The sequence below is a fragment of the Bos javanicus genome, chromosome X (assembly GCF_032452875.1).
Source record: "Bos javanicus breed banteng chromosome X, ARS-OSU_banteng_1.0, whole genome shotgun sequence".
NCBI lineage: Eukaryota > Metazoa > Chordata > Mammalia > Artiodactyla > Bovidae > Bos > Bos javanicus.
This window is the reverse complement of record NC_083897.1, coordinates 55,312,918-55,337,220: the sequence shown is the minus strand read 5'-3', so window position 1 is coordinate 55,337,220 and position 24,303 is coordinate 55,312,918. Positions and strand designations below refer to the sequence as shown.

General features: G+C 38.9%; 1 protein-coding gene across 19 annotated transcripts in view; it reads right to left on the bottom strand.

Moving 5' to 3' along the window:
* Positions 1-24,303, bottom strand: part of IL1RAPL2 (interleukin 1 receptor accessory protein like 2) — a 1,479,983-nt gene that overhangs the window by 880,315 nt on the left and 575,365 nt on the right. For 2 of the 19 annotated variants that reach the window (XM_061409303.1, XM_061409323.1), the window contains exon 1: positions 15,128-23,889. The exons of 16 other annotated variants lie outside the window; for them this stretch is intronic. In XM_061409303.1, the coding sequence (XP_061265287.1) occupies positions 15,128-15,254 (127 nt within the window). In that variant the 5' untranslated portion in view covers positions 15,255-23,889. Of the gene's footprint in view, positions 1-15,127; positions 23,890-24,303 lie in introns of those variants that run through there. One more of the 19 variants, XM_061409322.1, reaches the window with a different exon arrangement.

Below are 24,303 nucleotides of genomic sequence, written 5' to 3'. Positions count from 1 at the left end.
TTAGAAGGAAGGCTATTGCCAATACAGGTTCTGAATCCAACTGAGAAAAGATTTTGGAGGTACTTTGAATGAGTACTCAACATGCCACTTTGAATCTTCTGGCTTTGCATCTTTTCTCAACTTAAAGCAATTTCTCTGCCACTTTCCTCCTGCATTGCTGTCTTAGGATATGTTCCAGAAACAAGGTGAATCCCCTTGAAGATTTAAGAGCTCAAGAGCACAAAATGTGAGGCTTAATAGTTGTTTCTGAAAGAGAACTATCTTTAGCCTGAGGGACTCTTTCTCTCTGGTTGGCCTCTGAAGTTAATTGATCAGTCTTTAACATTGAAAGGAAAAGAAAATCACACTGTAGGAATCCAAAGGCTCTTTATAACACAGCCTAGAGGCTACATGAATGCCAGGTGGCAGGCCAATATCCGGGACTCAAGGAAGTTAATTGGTTGTTTGGTTTACCCTTTGTGTTCTGACAGAGTTATTGAGCACAGCTCCACATCAAGCTTCTCCTAAGTGTGGGAGCCTTGAGAGGCCCAAAAGCTAAAGAAGTTCACATACTATTCAAGACGGACGACTTCCGTATTAAGACAAGTCTTGCCATCCAGAGTGAGAAAATGACTGACGAAATGATCATTTCAACTTTCAGAGTTTGAATTGAAGTGGCCAATGTTACTCAACTTGAAATATGAACTGTACTCTTCCTTGACTGAGGAGTTAAACTGACGGACCAAAGGTCTCTAAAATACTATTAAACCAACCATTTTAATAAATGTGGTGACAGAAGCCAAGTCTTAGTTCTAGAAGTCAATTCCTGATTAGCTGTGCCAAGTGGAAAAGAGAAATTATTATTCACAGCTTAGATAGATATTTTGAGAATTAGTAATTCTTCCATGAGCTTCTGACCACAGCTGAGCTGTTTGAGAAAGTGAAACAATTTCACAGAGCATAAGGTCACTGTTGTCTGAGAAGAGTCACTGCATTCGCCCTGGTTCTTAATTTAACCCCAAGATTTATCTTTACAATCTGTCACTGGAAACTCTTGAGGAGAGGAATGAAAAAGATATGGGGAGTTGCAAATTTCTAATTTATCATCTCATTTGAAAAGTCCTACCTTGGGTAGCAGAAATAAATAATGGAATTTGTTACCCCTCAGGATACTGTAATAAATCTAAATAACTATCCCTCTTTCTATCATGTCCTTAAAGAAGTTTTTTTTTTTTTTTTTTTTTTAACAGAAATTCATGGGCGATTAAATAATTCACATTTCTCAACTTGGTAGAATAGAAGTTTTGGTCTCTTTTGCCTTTCTTTCTACTTAGACTGGTATGCAGAAGTGATCTGATCAAGTGTACTCTGTTGCACAGATTAAAATTTCCCTTGACTGGGATGTTCCAGGTTCCAGTCTGGGGCATAGAGAATTAATCGGTCTATTTGTTTCTATCCCCCAATGACATTCTCCGGCCATCTTGTCTTTATAGTACTATCAGTGTTATTTCCATTTCCATCTCCCAATTTTGTGTTTTATTTCTCTATTGGATTCGAATGCAAGCAGGGAAAAGGTGTGCTAAGGGATTTATTAGCCCCCATACATATTCTCATCACTTTCCTAAATGGTTTTCCTGTTTCTAGTCATATTATCCTCCAATCCTCCCTCTAAACTGCTTCTAGAACAATCTTCCTGACACATGTCTGACCTTGTCACTTACCCTCCTCAAAACAGTAACAGGCTTCACTGATTTTTCTTACACTTAATAAAGTATACCATAAGTAAATGGGAATCATAAAGTTGGATGTATCTTTATTTCAAAAAGTATATTAAAGTTTAGAACTTTATTAGTAATAATTGTATTAGCTTTAGTAACAAAGTGACACAGACTAAGTAGCTTGAACAACAGAAATTTATTTTTGCACAGCTCTGGAGGGTAGAAGTTCCAGATTAAGGTTTGTGCAAGATTGGTTTCTGCTAAGGGCCTCTTTGATTGACTTTTAGATGGCAATCTTCCTCCTGTGTCTTCACTTTGGTCTTCCGTCTGTGGTCTTCTTTATCCTAATCTCCTCTTCTCATAAGGACAGATTGAACGAGGACTTCACCCTAATGGTTTCATTTTACCTTAATTACTTCTTTAAAGTCCCTGTCCCAATTCAGTCACAATCTTAAGTACTGAGGGTTAGAAATTCAACAAATGAATTTGAGGTGAGACAAGAATCAGCTCCATAATAACCAACAACTTACTTAACATAAGCAGGTCACAAACTGGAGTTCACCAATGTGCCTTGAGATAAAGCACAGATCTTTAATACAACATAAAAGGGCTACCATGTTCAAATCTATGTCAGTCTTTCCAGTAACATCATTCACTTCTTTTTACACTAATTTTCAGCCTCATCAAATGACATTCAAATTATACCTTGCTGCTTCATGTTGTCGAGCATTGACGCAGGCTGTTCTATGCCTGAAATGCCATCCCTCCCTTTGTCTACTGAACTCTTTTCTATCCTTTAGATCCAGCTCAAACTTTATCCCTTTTCTATTTTTTTTTCCTCAGACCTACAATTTGAGAGAACTACTACAATCTTATTTTTTTAGTATGTCTGTCTCTTCTACTATATAGAGAGCTCTTTGAGGGCATTGATTGTATTTCATTTGTATTTTATGTCTCCCGTGCTCAGCACATAGTGGACACTAAATATTTGTTAATAAGCAGATAAATAATTTGGTTATTAAAGAAAAAGTAGACTTGTTTTGGGGTCACTTTTAGCCTTATGAAACTGAATGATATAAAGGATAACCAAAATGATTTTCCATAAAGCATCTTTAAAATCTCTGTATATATACTACCATATGTAAAATAGGTAGCTAGCAGGAAGCTGCTATATAACACAGCAAGTCCAGCTGTGATGACTTAAGGAGTAGGATGGGGATGAGGGTGGGAGAGAGGCTCTAGAGGGAGGGGATACACACACACACACACACACACACACACACACTTACAGCTGATTCGCACTGTTGTATGGCAGAAATCAATACAACATTGTAAAGCAATTATCCTCCCATTAAAAATCAAGGAAAAGAATAAAAAGAGAGAAAAAAAGAATACTAACAAGACAACCACTGATTTAACCTGTATCAGTATTTTGTCAAGGAGCAGGGAGGATTTAAGCATTTATTTCTAAACCTTCTGGATGTTTGAGAAATCTAGGTAATACAGTTAAGAGTAACGTCCTGGAAAATACTAAGCAGAAGGCTAGGTCAATGTTTGCCAGTCTGAGATGATAGGTACCAAGGCCAAAGTCTAAGGAGAGGGAAAAGAAAGCAGGAAATTAGAGTCCTTAAGTCCTTGACTGCAATTGATAGTAGTCTCACGCCACTCTTTTGGATTCCAATTTAACTAATTTCCTTCCACTTGGCCACTCTGGTCCCTCAGTGAGATATTTTTAATTTTTCTGTCATATATCATTTTTCTCGATGCCCCATGAAGGCAAGGATGATGTTTTAGACATCTTAGGCCCTTCGTATACCACATAGAGTTCCATTTCAGATGAGCAAGGGGAATAGCTGTTGACTGTGTTTGAAATTCAGAAGGAACATCATATGTCATGCAAAGGACAAAGGTAGACACACACAAAAAAATAAAGCAGAGGGAAACAGTAGAAACAATAAATCAACTGGAGCAAGTGAAAGCAACAATAGTGGGATTTCCCCCATATTTTCACCATATCCAATTTACCCTGAGATACAGCCAGGGGATATAAAGAGTTTTCTCACCATGAGCTATTTCTTTATATTCATTACAGAATTACAAGGTGAAGACTGCCTGTCTCCAGCCTCCATCTCTGATAAATAGGTCAGCTTCATTGGCTATAGTTAGTGACAGTCCTTGGTCTTGACAGCTTGACTTAACTAATCTATTTAATTCATTGATCAAGCAGACAGCAAAAGAACATTCTCATTAAATGGATTTTTTATCATCTGGAGTTATAGAGCTAAATGTCTTTTTAAAATCTGAAATTTAGTTAGCACATGACATGCTGTCTGTCTTGGAAACTACTTGCAAAAGGAAAATGCAAAGATTAAAAATGGCTCTGTGGCTTTAAGTAATGACCAAGAGGTCAGACTGTAAAATTGAACTCTATTCTGCCTGTCTACTTCACTGAAACTGCAACGCAAAGCAATATTACCTCCAAGTAGTTTTAGGGTGATGTCTGAAGTTACAGTCATTGAACTATATTACAAATGTTATGCAGAGCAGGCAGGTGGTAGGTTGTGATTTTCTGAGGCCCACTATGTTCATTATGGAGAAGGTAGTTACCAACTTGTGCACCAACTAGGATAAATCCCCTTCCCATCCAGATCCTATAACTTACTATTTCCCCAAATTACAGCTCCGTGGCCAAGTCTCTAATACCAGGAACTGCATTAGGCACTTTAACATGTTTTCCATTTGGTTTTGCATCAATCCTGTGAGGACAGTCTCACCTTTATAAGCACTTTTAACAGCTGAGGAAACTGAGGCATAGAGACATTAACAGAGAGGGCTGGAGTTTGAGTCCAGGTCTATTTCCTTCCAAAGCCTATGCTCTTGCCACTACACCCTGCTGCCCCACTCTGAGCTTGCCTTAGCACAGAATTTAGCACTTGATTAGAGGTGTCTTGGTGTCACTTTCAGGTTGTTTCATATCTCTTTTAGCAAACGAAAAGCCTTTCCTTTATCCCCTCTCTTTACTCTTGGCCTTCACACACCCAGAAGACCCATAGGTAAATAAATGCCCACAAGTAAAGGCACCCATGGATATCTCAGCAGAACAGCTAGAAACAGTGAACTCTCTAAGGTTGACACAACATTCAATATGGAGGGAAAAACATTAGCAATAGAGCACATACTCTACTAGCCTCATTAGAAATAAATGTAAAAGCCATTTAAACAAAACCTCAATGGGAGAAGAGTTGAATAGGATAGGTCAATCAAGCCATTATCTGTATAAATTTAGTACCATATTACTGTTTAAGAGTCTCAGGAATGTGGAAAAAGAGATTAATCTCGTCTTCCTTGCAATTCCACTTTTATTTATTTCCAGCCAGCTGTCTAGCTAAAGAATGACTCTTTCTATTGAAAGGCTAAATGAAAGGTCATTGGCTCTGGACAATATTTTCAGATCCCCTGGGGGAAAACTTGGCTTTTGCTCTTCACTATATGTAAAACCACTTCACTCATATTATTCTGATTTGAGCATTTTCTTATAAATTGCTCTCTATAAAATGCAACAATCTTTTATTTTAGATATATGCTTCACACTTAACCTAAACCAAACAGATGAGTGAAGGTAACATACATGGTGGTTTAATTTTTTAAGGTTACATTTCTCTTTTTCTATAAATTCTTTGGAAGAGGGAAAAGCTCCTAAAATCTAAAAATAAATGAATTTGAGTTTTATTCTCTTTTAATAACTAGTGTTAATGAAATGCAGAAACTGGGTTTTGTTTTGAAACAAATTTGTTCACAAGTACGTTTGTGTTTAACTTTGCCCTGGTTTACAGTTCACTAAGAAAATTAGCAATTAGCCTAAATGAGGGAAATGGTGAAGTTCATGTGAATAGGAGCTTTCGAGTTGAGGTTAAGTCCTTCTGATAAAAATCCTGTAAAGCCTGTGCTAAAGGTAACCACTCCCCCATGCTTAATTAATTTAAATAATTTAAAGCTTTTTTTTTTTTTTTTTTTACAACCTACCAGGTACAAAACTTACTGCTAGACATCAGGGATACCAAATAAATATGGTCTCTACCCTCAAGGAACAAAGGAATCTCAAATCTTTGACAATGCATTATTTACCCATTAAACCTAGTAGTGCTTTGATTTATATTTTCATCACGGTACCAATATATGCCTTTCCTATCATTTTAATAACTTTATGAAATTCCAAATTCAACCTCAGCCTAAAGATATGAGTGAGGAAACTCTATGGGTACTGGGTGAACAAAAACCTTCGAGAAGATTGCCTCCTACAATTATAATGGTGAAAGTATTCTAAATAAAGTGCCCCCAATTTTCCCCTAAAATGACAAGAGTCTAAAAATTAGCTAAAATAATGAATACTGGATTACAATTATACCTTGGAAATATTGTGGATTCAGTTCTAGACCACCAAATCAAGTGAATATTGCAATAAAGCCTGTCACACAAATTGTTTGGTTTCCCAGGGCATATAAAGTTATGTTGACACTATAGGATAATCTGACACTGTAGTATAATCTGCTAAGTACAAATACCATTATGCAGAATAATTTTAAAATAATGGGCCTGGTATATGTATTTGTTTTCCTCTTTCTGACTCTGTATGACACTCTCTGTGCTAAGTCACTTCAGTCGTGTCCGACTCTGTGTGACCCCATAGACGGCAGCCACCAGGCTCCCACGTCCCTGGGATTCGCCAGGCAAGTACACTGGAGTGGGTTGCCATTTCCTTCTCCAATGCATGAAAGTGAAAAGTGAAAGTGAAGTCGCTCAGTCGTGTCCGACTCTGTGTGACCCCATGGACTGCAGCCTACCAGGCTCCTCCGTCTGTGGGATTTTCCAGGCAAGAGTACTGGAGTCGGGTGCCATTGCCTTCTCCGATGACACTGTCTAGGTCCATCTATATACCACTGATACTATGTGTAAAATAGATAACCAATGAGAACTTACTGTATAGCTCAAGGAACTGTACTTAATGTTCTGTCATGACGTGAATGTGAATGAAGTCCAAAAAAGAGGGGATATGTCTATACTTATAACCGATTCACTTTGTTGTACAGCAGAAACTAACACAACATTGCAAAGCAACTACACTCCAATAGAAATTAATTTTAAAAAATATTGCCATAGGAAAAATGGTACCAATAAGTTTGCTTGACCCAAGGTTGCCACACACCTTCAATCTATAGAAAACACAATACCTGTGAAGTGCAATAAAGCAAAGCACAATAAAATGAGGTATGCCAGTATGTATGGTTGTATGACTGCTACCTGTGCTGCTGCTGCTAAGTCGCTTCAGTCATGTCTGACTCTGTGCGACCCCACAGACGGCAGCCCACCAGGCTCCCCCGTCCCTGGGATTCTCCAGGCAAGAACACTGGAGTGGATTGCCATTTCCTTCTCCAATGCATGAAAGTGAAAAGTGAAAGTGAAGTCGCTCAGTCGTGTCTGACTCTTAGTGACCCCATGGACTGCAGCCCACCAGGCTCCTCCATCCATGGGATTTTCCAGGCAAGAGTGGGGTGCCATTGCCTTCTCCAACTGCTACCTGTAGCAGGTACTATAGGGACAAAAACATAAATTTAGGGTGAAGAAAGCAATGACATTTTATGTGGCAACTCTGATTAACCCAAACAATGGGAGGACTTAAAGGTACTACCCAGATAATACTGTTCCACAAGCCATACAATCGATGCTTGTCCTCAGCTCTAAAATTATGGCCTGTGGACTAGTAGTAGACTACGAGTCCTCCACAGAAAATCCACACTGGCCTCTAATTTAAATGTTCATAAAAAGGCCACTTGACACTACTTTCCACCAAAAAAGTGTGCTAGCAATGTTTAACAAAGAAACCCGTCTCACTAAATTGGAATCTCATAGACGTTGTTCTATATTGCCATTAATTCTGGGGTAGGAGTTTTCTTTGTGGAGGGCCAGATTTGGGATAGTATGTATACTATGGGAGATGATTTTTCATGTCTGTGAACTAAAAAATGTTTGAGAATTACTAACTTGCTGTGATCTAGTACATCTTTATAATGCTTCACCCTCCAGTCATTAGAGCATCCAGAAAGGACAAAGAACTTTACACAGAGAAAGCATAATGTCATTCCTCAACACTCTGCCACCCACAGTTCTAAAATCTTAAGTCCTAAACCTGTATGCCCCAACCTGTATGATTTTCTCTTACCACAAGTGAGGCCCAGGACCTTTTCAAACATTCAAAAAGAACTGACTTGCCAAGTATTTAGGAGTCACGCTGGGGAAAGGAGTGCTAGCCTCCAGAGGCCAAATAAGTGTTTGTGTAGTTGCCTATAGGATAACCAGTAGTTTTTCAAAGTTTTGAGAAGTGTTGAAGTGAACAATAGAGTCTAGTCACACATAGAAATTCTAATAAGAACTAAAGAATGATGGAGATTTTCTCAACCTGTCTTATAAACAGTATAAGACAGGCTACTTCACTCAAATAGAGAACGTAATATTTAAGGGAAAAGGTGAAAACCTGACAGAATTGTTTTGAAGCCATTAGAATAGTTAAAAAAAAAAAACAGATTCATATTGATATCTCACTTTCTGGTTAGAATCAGATCAGATCAGTCGCTCAGTCATGTCCGACTCTTTGCAACCCCATGAATCGCAGCACGCCAGGCCTCCCTGTCCAACACCAACTCCCGGAGTGCACTGAGACTCACGTCCATCGAGTCAGTGATGCCATCCAGCCATCTCATCCTCTGTCGTCCCCTTCTCCTCTTGCCCCCAATCCTCCCAGCATCAGAGTCTTTTCCAATGAGTCAACTCTTCGCATGAGGTGGCCAAAGTACTGGAGTTTCAGCTTTAGCATCATTCCTTCCAAAGAAATCCCAGGGCTGATCTCCTTCAGAATGGACTGGTTGGATCTCCTTGCAGTCCAAGGGACTCTCAAGAGTCTTCTCCAACACCACAGTTCAAAAGCATCAATTCTTCGGCGCTCAGCCTTCTTCACAGTCCAACTCTCACATCCATACTTGACCACTTGAAAAACCATAGCCTTGACTAGACGAACCTTTGTTGGCAAAGTAATGTCTCTGCTTTTGAATATGCTATCTAGGTTGGTCATAACTTTCCTTCCAAGGAGTAAGTGTCTTTTAATTTCATGGCTGCAGTCACCATCTGCAGTGATTTTGGAGCCCAGAAAAATAAAGTCTGACACTGTTTCCACTGTTTCCCCATCTATTTCCCATGAAGTGATGGGACTGGATGCCATGATCTTCGTTTTCTGAATGTTGAGCTTTAAGCCAACTTTTTCTCTCTCCTCTTTCACTTTCATCAAGAGGCTGTTTAGTTCCTCTTCACTTTCTGCCATAAGGGTGGTGTCATCTGCATATCTGAGGTTATTGATATTTCTCCCAGCAATCTGGTTAGAATAAATTAACCCTCAGATTATACATTTTTACATAGTATTACAGAAAGCATTTTCTCTATAAATTTTATCTGAGAATCAATGCTATTAAAATCTTTTATTCTTGACAAACTACAAAGTGCATACTCTAATTTAGCTTTTGAAGATAAGTCTTACAAAGGTAAAAAAAAAAAAAAAAAAGCTGCCAATTTCTAGGAGGTGAACCAATCTGTGTATGAGCGCCCACTACCATTCTGCATAAGACATTAGTATTAAGTAACACAGGGGTGAAGGTAGTTAAGTATATTAAATTATTCAAAAACTAAATGTTCATACTCTTTAAACATGTAAGAATTCACAACAACAAATGCAGGCCTATAAAGGCATTTTAATCATTCATAACATTTTAAGGTCATGTAGAAAATGATACCTTATCAAACCGTTCCTTTTAGGCTAGATACTAAGTACTGTCATCCATTTCTCATGTGATCTGCATAGTTCGTCATGAGATCTTGTTGTAAATGTGAAAGTTGTCTTGTTGACACATCAAATACACAGCTGAATTTCAGCACTTAGGCTTTGGATAATAAATAGTTGAATAGCAGGTAACTGAAATTTTCTGTCTCAAATATTTTACCATTGCTAGTTGAGAGAATGTTCCCACATGAAAAAGACATCCCAAACAATTTGGTTCATTCTTTGTGGACTACCATAAAACTCTTGTTTTGCTGCTCCAAATTGTGTTAATGACTCTGTGGTGGAGGAAGGGGAGAAGCAGCAACAGTAATTCCAGCTACTTTATATTGGATGCTCACTCAGTGCCAGACACTGAGTCAGGTATCTAAAAAATGGTATTCATTTAACTCACACCACAAATCTCTGGTTCAATACTACGGGGAACACATGTATACCCATGGCGGATTCATTTTGATATTTGGCAAAACTAATACAATTACGTAAAGTTTAAAAATAAAAAAAAAATACTATAGCTGACCTCATTTTCAACAAACAAGTGTTACCACAGTTAAGGAATTTACTCAGGGTACCGTAGATGGTGGTTGGCAGAGTTGAGAGTTGTTTTCAGGCTATCTGATTCTTAAACTTGTACTTTTAAGCATGTGCTCAAGGATATAGGAGATTTCAATCTGTGAGATGCTTTGCAAAGAGAAATCTGGGCAACTGCTGCTAAGTTTGGTTTAACCTCTGCTATACTGACATTTTGGCTTCCCTCATTTTGAATAACAATTTTCTCATCATGTATTAGCCTCGGTTTCTAGCCCACTCTGTTACAGATTGCCCTTCTTTTCACCCTATCCCTTCCTTTTGGATTACATATTCTTGCTCCTTAATCCATCTGAGTAAGTAGTTGCCAACTTCAGTTGAGATTAGTCTGACTGAGTAGTTCCAAGTTCTGTTACATCATCCATCACCCTGGCATTCCAAATCCTGTTTTGCTTTCTGGATCTGTGTATGGATCTCAGTCTAAGAACCTCCATTTGTGAGTTCAGATGATGGGGATTTGCTTATGGTCCAGGACAAAGGTCAGTCCCTTAGCACAGAATGAAAAAATGTGTTGGCATAAGGAACAGAAGCTCACTCTGTGATTCTAGAGTCATTTATAAAAGCCTCTTGTGCAACAAACAGTGGTCCACCCTTGGGCTTCCCTGGTGGCTCAGTGGTAAAGAACGTGCCTACAAGCAGGAGCTGTAGGAGACAAGCACTTGATCCCTGGGTGGGGAAGATCCCCTGGAGGAGGGCATGGCAACCCACTCCAGGGTTGCCTGGAGAATCCCATGGACAGAGGAGCCTGGTGGGCTGCAGTCCACAGGGCCACAAAGAGTTGGACATGACTCAGTCCACCCTTACCAGTGGTTTTATTTTCTACAGTTCCAATTGCCTGTGGGAACCTGGGCCCCAAAATATTATATTAAAATGTTTAGAAGTAAACAATTCACAGGTCTTAAATTATACACTGCTCTGAAGGGCATGATGAAATCTTGCACCATCCAGCTCCATCCCACCCTGAACATGAATCATCCCTTTGTCCAGTGTAACATGCCCACTAGTCACTTGGTAGCCAGCTAGGTTATCACATGGACTGTCCTAGTATTACAGTGCTTGTGCTCAAGTAACAGCAACCCTTATGCTACTTAATAATTGACCTGAAATGCCAGAGTAGTGATGCTGGCAATTCAGAAATGCCAAAGACAAGTTGTGAAGTGCTTCCTTTTCACGAAAAAGTGAAAGTTCTCAACTCATAAGAGAAAAAATTGTATATTGAGATTGCTAAGATCTATGGTAAGAATGAATCATCTATCTGTGAAATTGTGAAGTTAAAAAAAAAATTCACGCAACTTTTGCTGTCATATTCAAACTACAAAAAATATGGCCATTGTGCATAATAAGTGTTTAGTTAAGATGGAAAAGACATTCAATTTGTGAGTGTTAAGCATGAACAGAAAACATATTCCCATTAACAGCAACACATTGTGCATGGAGCCTATACAAACACTTCAACAAAGAATCCCCTGAAATGAGCGACACCAAGCTGTTTACTGCAAGTTTTACTGCAAGTGAGGGATGGTTACACAGATTTAGGAATAGGTTGGGGTTGAAAAATATAAAAAAAATTATTGGAGAGGCTGAGCCTACTGATGAAGAAACCACTGTCTTTTTTCCAGCAGAGTTAAAGGAGTTGATTAAGAAGAGAGACCACAGTCACATAATTTTCATTACAGTACAGTGTTATAAATGTTTGATTTTTCTATTAGCTACCATTGTTAATTTCTCACCATGCCTAATTTGTAAATTAAGCTTTATCATAGGTATATATAGGAGAAAACATAGTACTTTTTGGCATTTGGTACTATCCAAGATTTTAGGCTGAAGGTCCTGGAAAATATTGCCCATAGATAAGAGGGAACTACTGTTTCTCATTCACAAAAGATTTTGGCTCTTCTAGAAAGATAGGATAGTTTGCCATTAAGGAACCATGTTAACAGAAGGGACATTTTCAAATACAATGCAATTGAAAGTGCTGGCCATGAAGGAAAAGAGTGTTTTCCTTCTCTTTATTAACCCACACCATGTGAGGGAAAAATGGCTCAGGTCAGAAAATCATAACCTTGTGACTCCCCCATGACTTGACCCTATTTTGTGACATCTAGCTCTTTGGCACTGAGTAGGTAGTGTTTCCTAAGAAGCTAAGCTTGAAATTAAGATTCAGGATTCTTGTGCAAATTGTTTATTGAGTAAGTGAACTCAAGAAAAGTGTGTACAGGAGTAAGGGAAGCAGAATAGGGTAGCAGAAGAAGCAAAAGAACTTATCATTACTCTTGCTCTTAGAAAGGGTATGTTTTTGTTATCTGAAGATACTGCTTTTACAAATGTTCTCATACATTTTTCAATATTCTACTGTCCACTTTACACCGCAGCATTCTCAAAGGCAAAAATATTTTCTTTCTTTTTGTAACCAGCCTCCGTTCCCATTTTTCTGCATACAGTAGGTGCTCAACACATGCTGTTTACTGAATGTACACCTCCTGCAGTGTCCTTGCTCTGTTAGGATTCCACTTTTATACACAGGAAGTCAACATAAAATGGTAGACAATTTCCCTGAATGCTTTCCCAGAGAGCCTGTGTAGAATTATGTTGTGCATTTTTTGTAAATGTGTGGTGAAAACCTCGATGATGATTCATGAAACAATGTCACATTTCACACTGAGGAATGATTATGAATAATTATCCCTGGGCTTTGGTTTGAAAGGCAAACTGAAAGTGTTGAATGAGTCTTTTCTTTCTCATCACTTAACGACACCTTTTAAAAGAAAAGCAGGGCTGCCCAATGACCTACACAACTATTTCTGAAAACCTGAATGTAATCAAGTGGAGGCTCTCAGGTAACTACATTCCAAATACAAGACTCCAACATGAAGGATTTAAATAAACTAGTTCCTGAGATATTAAAGACTGTCCATTTTTTTTAAAAAAAATTGAGCATATACTAAAGATAGCTCTAATAATTCCTTCATATTGAACAGATGACCCTTCCTAAAACACCATTTAATTAGACCATTATCATGCTCAAGGGCTTTCAGGAGCTCATCTTTGCCTAAGATATGAGTTCAGATACCTCTGCTTAGTTCTCTACTTCTTTCACATTTCAATGACATCTTTCTCACTGTCTTCTTTCCACTGCCTTGCAATCCAAATCCTCTGGTCCAGCTAAGCCATATTCTTCAATGCTCCCTCATAACACATACAGTGTAGAATGCCCCAGAAAGTTTACACAGGTTTTTCACTCTGTAAAAATATCTTCCTCCATATCACTGCCACATTCGTTTTCACCAGTGTTTATAGTTGCTGTTGTTTAGTAGCTCAGTTGTGTCTGACTTTTTGTGATCCATAGACTGGAGCCTGCCAGGATCCTCTTTTCATGATTGGATTTCCCAGGCAGGAATACTGGAATGAGTTGCCATTTCCTTATCCAGGGGACCTTCCTGACCCAGGGTCAAACCCATGTCTCCTGCATTGCAGATGGATTCTTTTACTGGTGAGCCACCAGGGCTTCCCACAGTCTTTGTGGATTCAGTTCACATCCCACTTTCCCTCCATGACACTTATCCTTACATTTGCCCACAATAATTGCCCACTGTCCCTACTGAGGGGTGCTTCAGCACTTTGGATCTTTATTCAAAGTCATTCTAATCACCTAAGGATGTGTCCTCTGATACCATTCACATAAAATATAATCGTATCCTTATTCTTGATATTTTACAATATTATGTACACAGTATTCATTGCACCAACAAAAACATACCCTTTCTAAGAGCAAGAGTAATGATAAGTTCTTTTGCTTCTGCTACCCTATTCTGCTTCCCTTACTCCTGTACACACTTTTCTTGAGTTCACTCACTCAATAAACAATTTGCACAAGAATCCTGAATCTTAAGTTCAAGCTTAGCTTCTTAGGAAACACTACTTAAGATATATGTAAGTAAATAGACAAGTTGTGAATGGCTATAACTGCTTCTAACTAGCAGAAAATCTTTGACAAACTCTGGTATCAAGGAAATTAACATCAACAAAAACAATTCTTGTCCTTTCAGAGAGCCGTACACAATTTGGGGGTTCCTGGCTTTCAGTAGGGTTTCCGAGGTCGTCCTAGTGGTAAGAAAAAAAAAAAAAAAAAAACACCTGCCAATTCTGGATAGACATAAGAGATGCAGGTTGGATCCCTGCATAAGGAAGATCCCCTGGAAGAGGGCATGGCAACCCACTCCAGTATTCTTGCCTGGAGAATCCCATGGACAGAGGAGCCTGGTGGACTATAGTCCACAGGGTCACAAAGAGTCAGACACGACTGAAACAACTTAACACAAACAAGCACAGCTTTCAGTAATAAAAATGGTATGTGTGAAACGGAAGTGAGCTCAGAGATGATCCAGTCCTGTGGTTCTGAGCTTTTGTTCTCCATCACAGCACAAATAAGTAACACTCCATGCTCCCAAGGTTGCAGTACCTCTGAACTTCAGAGAGGTCAGATGAGTATGTTAGATCTTGGTTATAAGGTTACAAAAGCCTCAGAGTAGATTCTGATAAATAATCCCCAACCAGGACTCTGAAAGAGTTCAAATTCATAATTCTTGACAAATTAGGAAACACAAGAAGCATGGAGGCAACTTCTCCAGGATTAGAGAACTACTTTGTGGCAGAGGAGGAACCAGAACCCATTTCTCCCACATACACAACACACGACTTTCTTTAATGTAGCATTTCCTGAAATGTGCTTTACGGAACACTAGTCACTAAGTCTATGGTATGTACCATAGGAAAAAAGTTCCAAATACTGCCTAATATATTCTTTCCTGAAAATTCACAAAGAACATTAGCATATTAAAGACTCTGAAAAAAGCATACATCAAAATATGTTTTCTCAAGCTTACTTAATCACAGATACTGTCTCTTGTTTCATATAATAACTATTAACCAACATCCCTCAGAACTAGTGATTTGAGGTACTTACTTTGGAATAAGCTGATATAATTGATTATCCTGGGTGGCCCTAGTGGTAAAGAATCCGCCTGCCAAAGCAAGAGACATGAGATGTGGGTTAGATTCCTGGGTCGGGAAGATCCCCTGGAGGAGGGCATGGCAGCCCACTCCAGTATTCTTGCCTGGAGAATTCCATGGACAGAAGAACCTGGTGGGCTACAGTTCAGAGAGTCACAAAGAGTCACACATGACTGAAGTGACTTACCACACACAGCACAACTGATTATCCTAGGGAATTGCTAGATACTGTGAACATTTATCTAAGCCACTTGGTAAAACTCACGTAACATTTAAAGGAATAATAGAAAATGTTAGCACCTTGATTTTCATTCCCAAAAAAGGAAAGGAAGCAATAAAACAGAAGGTTGTGGAAGGTTACCAACCACCTGATATTATGACTAAAAAACACATCAATACTTGGGTACCTATAGAACCCCCCTAAATATTAGATTGCCATAAGTTAAAAGTGACAAGAATATTCATAAAAGAAATAAAAGGCAAGTGAAAAATACTTTTTCAAGCCTACATGGTAAAGGACAGATTACAGCTCAAACATACTAAATAGAGAAAAGAGTCATGTTAAATATTACATGGAGTGATTACATCCCACACATTCCTCAGAAAGACCAAAATTAGAAATATCTACAACTCATATGTTCTTTTCCTTCTCTTGTATATAAATAAGAGTAATAAATTACTAACCAGTATATAAGTAACATACAGTATTCATGTTTAAACATAACCTACAGGTCACTGTGGTTGTTTCCTGATGTGTATAATAAACACCATCAAACATAACGGCTCATCCCATTAGCCTCTTTCAGCTGACCCCTTAATGTCAGTGCTTGAAAAACAGAAACAAACATTTGCTGTAAGGAGGCCAAACATGACTGCCACTACAATGTGATGTCTGGCTGTGGGAATGAGATTGACTGAAGTCAATGGGACTTAAGGCAATTCTGTTTTGAAACCGTGGTGAAGGGTTTCATCCACAGAAGGACTTTTCCTAATGCATTATTAGCATATCAAGTAAGGTTTCAACTGGGACAGATGAGGGAGAAAAGAAAACATCAGTTTTAATAACATCTTTGTATCAATGGTGCCAGTATTACTTGAATAAATTTCTACTATACCCAAGTGGGAGATATTGAAATTTTTAATTTAAATTCTTGAGTGAATAGCATGCCTAGCTCCATACCAAATGCTGAAGAATTGTGAATGTTAAAAAAAAAACAAACAAGCAAAGACATAGTCAAAAATCTCAAATATAAATGAAATGACATTTCAAAAACACATCAAACAATCAAAAAGTAACTAATATGACCTATATGGGATGGCACCCCACTCAGGTACTCTTGCCTGGAAAATCCCATGGATGGAGGAGCCTGGTAGGCTCCAGTCCATGGGGTTGCTAAGAGTCGGGAACGACTAAACGACTTCACTTTGACTTTTCACTTTCATTCATTGGAGAAGGAAATGGCAACCTGCTCCAGTGTTCTTGCCTGGAGAATCCCAGGGACGGTGGAGCCTGATGGGCTGCCATCTATGGGGTCGCACAGAGTTGGACACGACTGAAGCAACTTAGCAGCAGCAGCAGTGAAGAGATGAACTTGGCCATACAGGGTTGAGTCAAGTTCCAGAGACTTAAATGCCAATGACAAACTTACTCCTTTCCCTGTAATATCAATGTATGAAATCTTGTTTAACTTCAAAATATTTTTACAAAGAGAATCATAACCATCACATATACTTGTTTCATGAAACATCTAAATAGCTTTAAGAAAATCACTTTCCCTCTCTGTATCTCAGATTTGGTGGTCAGGACAGCAAGGAGATTAAACCCATCAATCTTCAAGGAAACCAGCCCTGAATATTCACTGGAAGGACTGATAACTGAAGCTGAAGCTCCAGTACTTTGGCCACCTGATGCGAAGAGCCAACTCATTAGAAAAGACCCTGATTGCTATTGGGAAAGACTGAGGGCAGGAGGAGAAGGGGGCAGCAGAGGATGAGATGGTTGGACAGCATCACTGACTCAATGGACTTGAGTGTGAGCAAACTTCAGGAGATTGTGAAGCACAGGGAAGTCTGGCATGCTGCAGTCCATGGGGTTGCAAGGATTTGGACACAACTTAGCGACTGAACAACAACACACAAGGTTTTCAGTCAGTATTAAATAAAAAATTCCAAGTCATACACTAACTGTTTGCCTCAAATAATGAAAACAACAGACTTATTAGCAAGTGATTTTGCTAGAATCAAAAGATTCTAGAAAAGAAAGTTTATAAAGTGTGGGAGTTAGATTAGGCTAATGTGATCAATGATCATTCTAACAACATACTTCAAGAAATACACATAAACATCGACAGAGATCGATTTTTACCTAATTTTCCATTTTTGGGAAAAAATACTAGCAGTCTATTTGAAGGAGACTGAAGATAGTCTCATCTTTCATGTTCTAAAGAAATAAGAAAAGAACCAGAGAATATATGTTTCAAAATGAGTAAGGAGAAATGCCAAAAGAAGCAGCTTGGTTAGCGGGCAGGTTGGTAATAAAAACTACCTTTGACCACTTTCAGCTTGATGTCAAGCCCAACTAAGCTTACAAATATAGTAATGGTGAGCAGGAAGAGTCCAGTCCATATATTGTAGACCCAAGTGCAAGTCTCTTACTAACATGAACTTCTACCAAAGCTTTGCATTCTTTACATTTTTATTCATCAGTAAGTTTCTGTAAAGTTGCTTATATCAGAGGCTATGAATAACAACTTTCAGTCACTACAAGTGAATCATTTTTTTGAGTGCAAAATATTTGTAACTGATTTCCTCTTATCTCCCCCACACAGTTTTGGGGCCATTTTTCTCTAATGTTCAGTGGTGGGTGTTCAGGGATTGCAAATTGACTTTAATATTATTGTGTATTATATTACATCCTCCAAAACCCAACAGCAGCCATTTTTCAATTATTTGTTGTTGCAGGTGATTCATCATTGTAAATAGTTAGAGGAGATAACCAAACAAAACCACAGGTCCTGCTAGCATCTAAAAACTTTAGAAAACAAATAACAGTGTAGACAAAGAGCCAAAGCAAAAGCTAGATAATAGAATACTAACACCAACACAGAGATAAATTACCAGTGGGGACAAGGATTCTAAATAAAATAGGAATGAACTAAGTAACCATGGGAGTCTCTCACTCCATCAGATCACGAAGATGTTATAAAAGAGGTCTTCAGCAACATATTAAAGACAAGGAGAGGTGGCAAACAAGCAAAAAAAAAAAAAAAGATGGAAAAAATTTGCACTAAGATAGGATCAAAACACTTCTAAGTGAATGCATCTGCAGCTACTTAAGAACTGGGCTTGGTTTTAGGGATCAGTTAGAATTCATCCTAAATAAACTATTTAGTTTCAAAGATACTGCCTAGATTTACTTTAGTTGCAGTCACCAAAGATCAGTGGTTCCTCTGTTTGGGAAAGTAAAGCAGACCCACAGATTCAAATGAAAAGACTTGTAGATTATTTTTCATTAATTTGTATTGGAGTATAGTTGCTTTCCACTGTACAGCACAATGAATTAGTTACACACACACACACACACACACACACACACACTCCCTCTTTTTTTGGATCTCCTTCCCATTTAGGTCACCATAGAGCATTAAGTGGGAGAAGGCAATGGCACCCCACTCCAGTACTCTTGCCTGGAAAATCCCATGGGTGGAGGGGCCTGGTAGGCTGTAGTCCATGGGGTCACCAAGAGTCGGACACGACTGAGCGACCTCACTTTCACTTTTAACTTTCATGCTTTGGAGAAGGAAATGGCACCCCACTCCAGTGTTCTTGCCTGGAGAATCCCAGGGATGGGGGAGCCTGGTGGGCTGCCGTCTATGGGGGTCACACAGAGTCGGACACGACTGAAGCGACTTAGCAGTAGCAGAGCGTTAAGTATACTGGGGTGGTTTGTCATCCCCTCCTCCAGTGAATCACATTTTATCAGAATTCTCTTCTATGATCCGTTCATCTTGGGTGACCCTGCATGGCTTGGTAATTGCTTCATTGAGTTACACAAGCCCCTTTGCCATGACAAGGCAGTGATCCTTGAAGGGCTGGATGAGTTACAAGCTGGAGTCAAGATAGGCAGGAGAAACATCAACAACCTCAGATATGAAGATGATACCACTCTAATGTCAGAAAGTGAAGAGGAACTAAAGAGCCTCTTGATGAAGATGAAGGAGGAGAGTGAAAGAGCTGGCTAAAGACTACGTATTAAAAATAAATAAATAAATAAGATCATGCATCCAGCCCCATTATTGCATGGCAAACAGAAGGGGAAAGGGTGGAAGTAGTGACAGATTTCCTCTTCTTGGGCTCCAAAATCACTGTGGACGGTGGCTGAAGCCATGAGATCAGAAGATGATTGCTTCTTGGCAGGCAAGTGATGACAAACCTAGACAGTGTGTTGAAAGCAGAGACATTACTCTGCCGAAAAAAGGTCTGTAGAGTCAACTTGTATGCAGAGTACATCATGAGAGATGCTGGGCTGGATGAAGCACAAACTGGAATCAAGATTGCCAGGAGAAATATCAATAACCTCAGGTATGCAGATGACACCACCCTTATGGCAGAAAGCAAAGAAGAACTAAAGAGCCTCTTGATGAAAGTGAAAGAGGAGAATGAAAAAGTTCGCTTAAAGCTCAACATTCAGAAAACTAAGATCATGGGATCTGGTCCCATCACTTCATGGCAAATAGAAGGGGAAACAGTGGAAACAATGAGAGACTTCATTTTCTTGGGCTCCAAAATCACTGCAGATGGTGACTGCAGCCATTAAATTAAAAGATGCTTACTCCTTGGAAGGAAAGTTATGACCAACCTAGACAGCATATTCAAAAGCAGAGACATTACTTTGCCAACAAATGTCTATCTAGTCAAGGATATGGCTTTTCTAGTAGTCATGTATGGATGTGAGAGTTGGACTATAAAGAAATCTGAGTGCCAAAGAATTGATGCTTTTGAACTGTGGTGTTGGAGAAGACTCTTGAGAGTCCCTTGGACAGCAAGGAGATCCAACCAGTCCATCCTAAAGGAGATCAGTCCTGGGTGTTCATTGGAAGGACTGATGTTGAAGCTGAAACTCCAATACTTTGGCCACCTCATGTGAAGAAGTGACTTATCTGAAAAAAATCCTGATTCTGGGAAAGATTGCAGGTGGGAGGAGAGGGGGATGACAGATGATGAGATGATTGGATGGCATCACCAACTCAATGGACATGAGCTTGAGTAAACTCTGGGAGTTGGTGATGGACAGGGAGGCCTGGCATGCTGCAATCCATGGGGTTGCAAAGAGTCAGACACGACTGAGCAACTGAACTGAACTGAGTCAAGGCTATGGTCTCCCCAGTGGTCATGTATGTTTGTGAGAGCTGGGTCATAAAGAAGGCAGAACATCAAAGCACTGATGCCTTCAAACTGTGGTGCTGGAGAAGACTCCTGAAAGTCCCTTGGACATCAAGGAGATCAAACCAGTCAATTTTAAGGGAGATCAACCCTGAATATTCACTGGAAATACTGATTCTGAAGCTGAAGCTTCAGGATTTTGGTCATCTGCTGCAAACAGATGACTCATTGGAAAAGTCCCTGATGCTGGGAAAGATTGAGGGCAGAAGGAGAAGAGGGCATCAGAAGATGAGATGGCTGGATGGCATCATGGATGCAATGAATATGACCTGGCAAACTGGGAGATGGTGAGGGACAGGGAGGCCTGGTATACTGCAGTCCATGGGGTCGCAAAGAGTCGGACATGACTGGCCTACTGAACAACAACAATAAGAGCAATGTGTAGAGCTCCCTGTGATACAAAGTAGGTTCCCATTAATTGTCTATTTTATATATAGTAGTTTATATATAGAAAAAACATGCAGATTATGAATGAAGAAAACCAACTAGATTACCAAAACCAACCACCCAAAGAAAAAAATAATATACTCATGCAATATTAAAGAGAGCAAAGAACAAAGGGGAAAACATTTCCGAAGAAAGAATGCAGCATGAATTCTTAACTTCATAAATTTCTTCTTTTATATTGATTTAGCTCCCCAATATTAGTTTATCCTTACTAGAGAAGTCAAGCCCCAGTATTTAAAAATCTCACTGACAATCCCTTTGACCAAAAGAAGACTCTGTCTTCCAACTAACTTTACTGAATTGGCTTTAACTAACTCGATGTCCTCTTGGCATAACTAGCTCAAGCTTCTCCTAGGGCAAACCTCTCCAGTGGGATTCTTTCTCCTATTTTAGAGGCTTGTGATGGCACCATACACACATCAGCTGCTTCTAATTTCAGTCTTGCCTTGAGCAGATGACTCAGAAAGCTGATTTTTTTTTAATATACAACATAAATGCTGTTCATTTTTGAATAGTGAAAGCAGTTTTCAGGATGACCATGAAGAAATCCTTTCATGTTTAAATTATAAGCATTTATGAAACTATTTAAGTTTATTAAATCTGAATTTGTCTGGCATAAAATCATTTGGTTCTTTAAAAAAAATCAGCTTTCTGAGTCATCTTCTCAAAGCTAGACTGAAATTAGAAACAGCTGATGTGTGTATGGTGCCATCACAAGCCTCACAAATAGGAGAAAGATCCCACTGGAGAGGTTTGCCCTAGGAGAAGCTTGAGCTGGCTGTGCCAAGAGGACATCAAGAGCTAAAGACAACTCAGTAAAGTTAGTTGGAAGACAGAGACTTCTGTTGGTCAAAAGGATTGTCAGTCAGGGGCTGACAATACTGGGGCTTGACTTATCTAGTAAGGATAAACTAATATTGGGGAGCTGCTGCTACTAAGTCACTTCAGTCATGTCTGACTCTGTGCGACGCCATAGACGGCAGCCCACCAGGCTCCCCGTCCCTGGGATTCTCCAGGCAAGAACACTGGAGTGGGTTGCCATTTTCTTCTCTAATGCATGAAGGTGAAAAGTAAAAGTGAAGATGCTCAGTCGTGTCTGACTCTTAGCGACCCCATGGACTGCAGCCTGCCAGGCTCCTCCGTCCATGGGATTCTCCAGCCAAGAGTACTGGAGTGGGTTGCCATTGCTTTCTCCGACTGGGGAGCTAAATCAATAGAAAAGTGAGAAGAAATTTATGAAGAATCAGTGCTGCATTCTTTCTTTGAAAATGTTTTCCTCTTCTTTGCTCTCGTTAATATTACATGAGTATATTAATTATGTTTTTCTTTGGTTGGTTGGTTTTGGTAATCTAGCCGATTTTCTTCATTCATAATCTACATATCTTTTCTATATATATACTACTATATATAAAATAGGTAATTAATGAGAACCTACTTATAGCACAGGGAGCTCTATGCATTGGTCTTGTTGTTCAGTAGTCCAGTCATGTCCGACTCTTTGCGACCCCATGGACTGCAGCATACCAGGCCTCCCTGTCCCTCACCATCACCCAGAGATTGCCCAAGTTCATATCCATTTCACCGGTGATGCCTTCCAGCCATCTCATCTTCTGATGCCCTCTTCTTCTGCCCTCAATCTTTCCCAGCATCAGCGAGGAAGTCAGAAGACAATGAACAACATACTAAAATGATAGGAAAAATACACAAGAGTAATCTTGTGTTCAAAAAGAATATATGATGTATATTTTCTATACGAATTACCATTCTTATAATTCTCATTTCATATACTAAAAGCCCTAAAACGTGAAAAAATCCGTAAGAATCAGAACAATACAAATAGAGCAAGAAGAAATTGTCTGGGGAACCAAAAGCAACTTTTCAACTGATGTTGAGCCCATGTATATAAAGAGATGCACCTTTAAAGCAATAAAATCCAAAGCAGAGCTGATTAGCAAAACCAGAAATCCAATTGAGATGAAAATGAACTACTTCTATGTGTTTGAAGGAGAAAAATGTACTTTTTTAGTGAACCTCAAGAAATTCTTCCAGAAGTATTCATTTCAAACTGAAATGTTCCAGTTTAAGGTTTCACTGCAGTCAGAACACCTAAAGAACAGGAGCTCTAAGCTACTCCTATGAAAGAAGTAATTTATTTTCTGAAAATCTCCATAGAGTAGGGGTAAGAAAGCTACCCATCCTATTCATCAAATTCTCAAAAGAAGCTGTGCCATCTCATCAGAAAATGCTTCATTTCCAATCTTCCTGCTAGAAAGACAAATCAAGAAGAACGGAGCCTCAGGTTTAACAGAAAAACAAGTATGACAGCAGACAAAACGAAATATTCCAGAATGAACAACTGGCGCTTGAAATATCAGATATTAACTACCTTTAAATAATATTTTTGGAAACATATGCAACTGAATAGACGTGTTTAATGTTTTAGGGTCTAGAAACCAAAGGAATCACTCAAATGCTATGGTGAAAATATTTTACGTTTATCTTTAAAATATCTTTTGTCTGGGAGGAATATGTATCTGTTGTTTTTTTAATTAATGTGACCAGTGCATTTCTACAATAGTTTGTAGCCAAAACTATAAAAGATGAGGTCCACTTGCTAACACATTGTTCTGAAATTTCAAATAACTCTGAACACAGCAGGCAGATTCGTATATAGGCAGACAGGCAAAGAGATACACTTGAAGAAAAAATGAAAAATTGCTCTCTTTCGACTGCCTTTAACTGCATGCCAATGTTAACTTTACATGAGACTAATAGACATTTGTGAGCTTCAGTTTCATATAGGCAGAAGAGTAAGAAGATATCAGAAAATCTGGATGGATAAATGTATATTTAATAAAAATATCTTTAAAATACAGGAACTGTCAAAGTGGAATATTTTAATCAGTACATGAAGAAAGGTACCCACAATGGATTTTTTTAATTGAGGTATAACTGACATAACATTAGTTTCAAATGTACAACATAATGATTCAATATTTGTATATATTGCAAAGTGATCACCATAGTAAGTCCAGTTAACATCTGTCCCCACACTTAATTGCAATGTGTTTTTTTTTTTCTTGTGATGAGAAAGTTCAATCAACAGCCTTGCAATGGATTTTGATGCCAAGTTGGTAAAAAAAAAAAAAGAAATTAAAAAGTCAGAGTCCCAGCTAAAAGAAGCAAAGCAAATTACAAAGGAAAAGTCTTGATCAAGTACTCTAAATAAGACCAAGAACT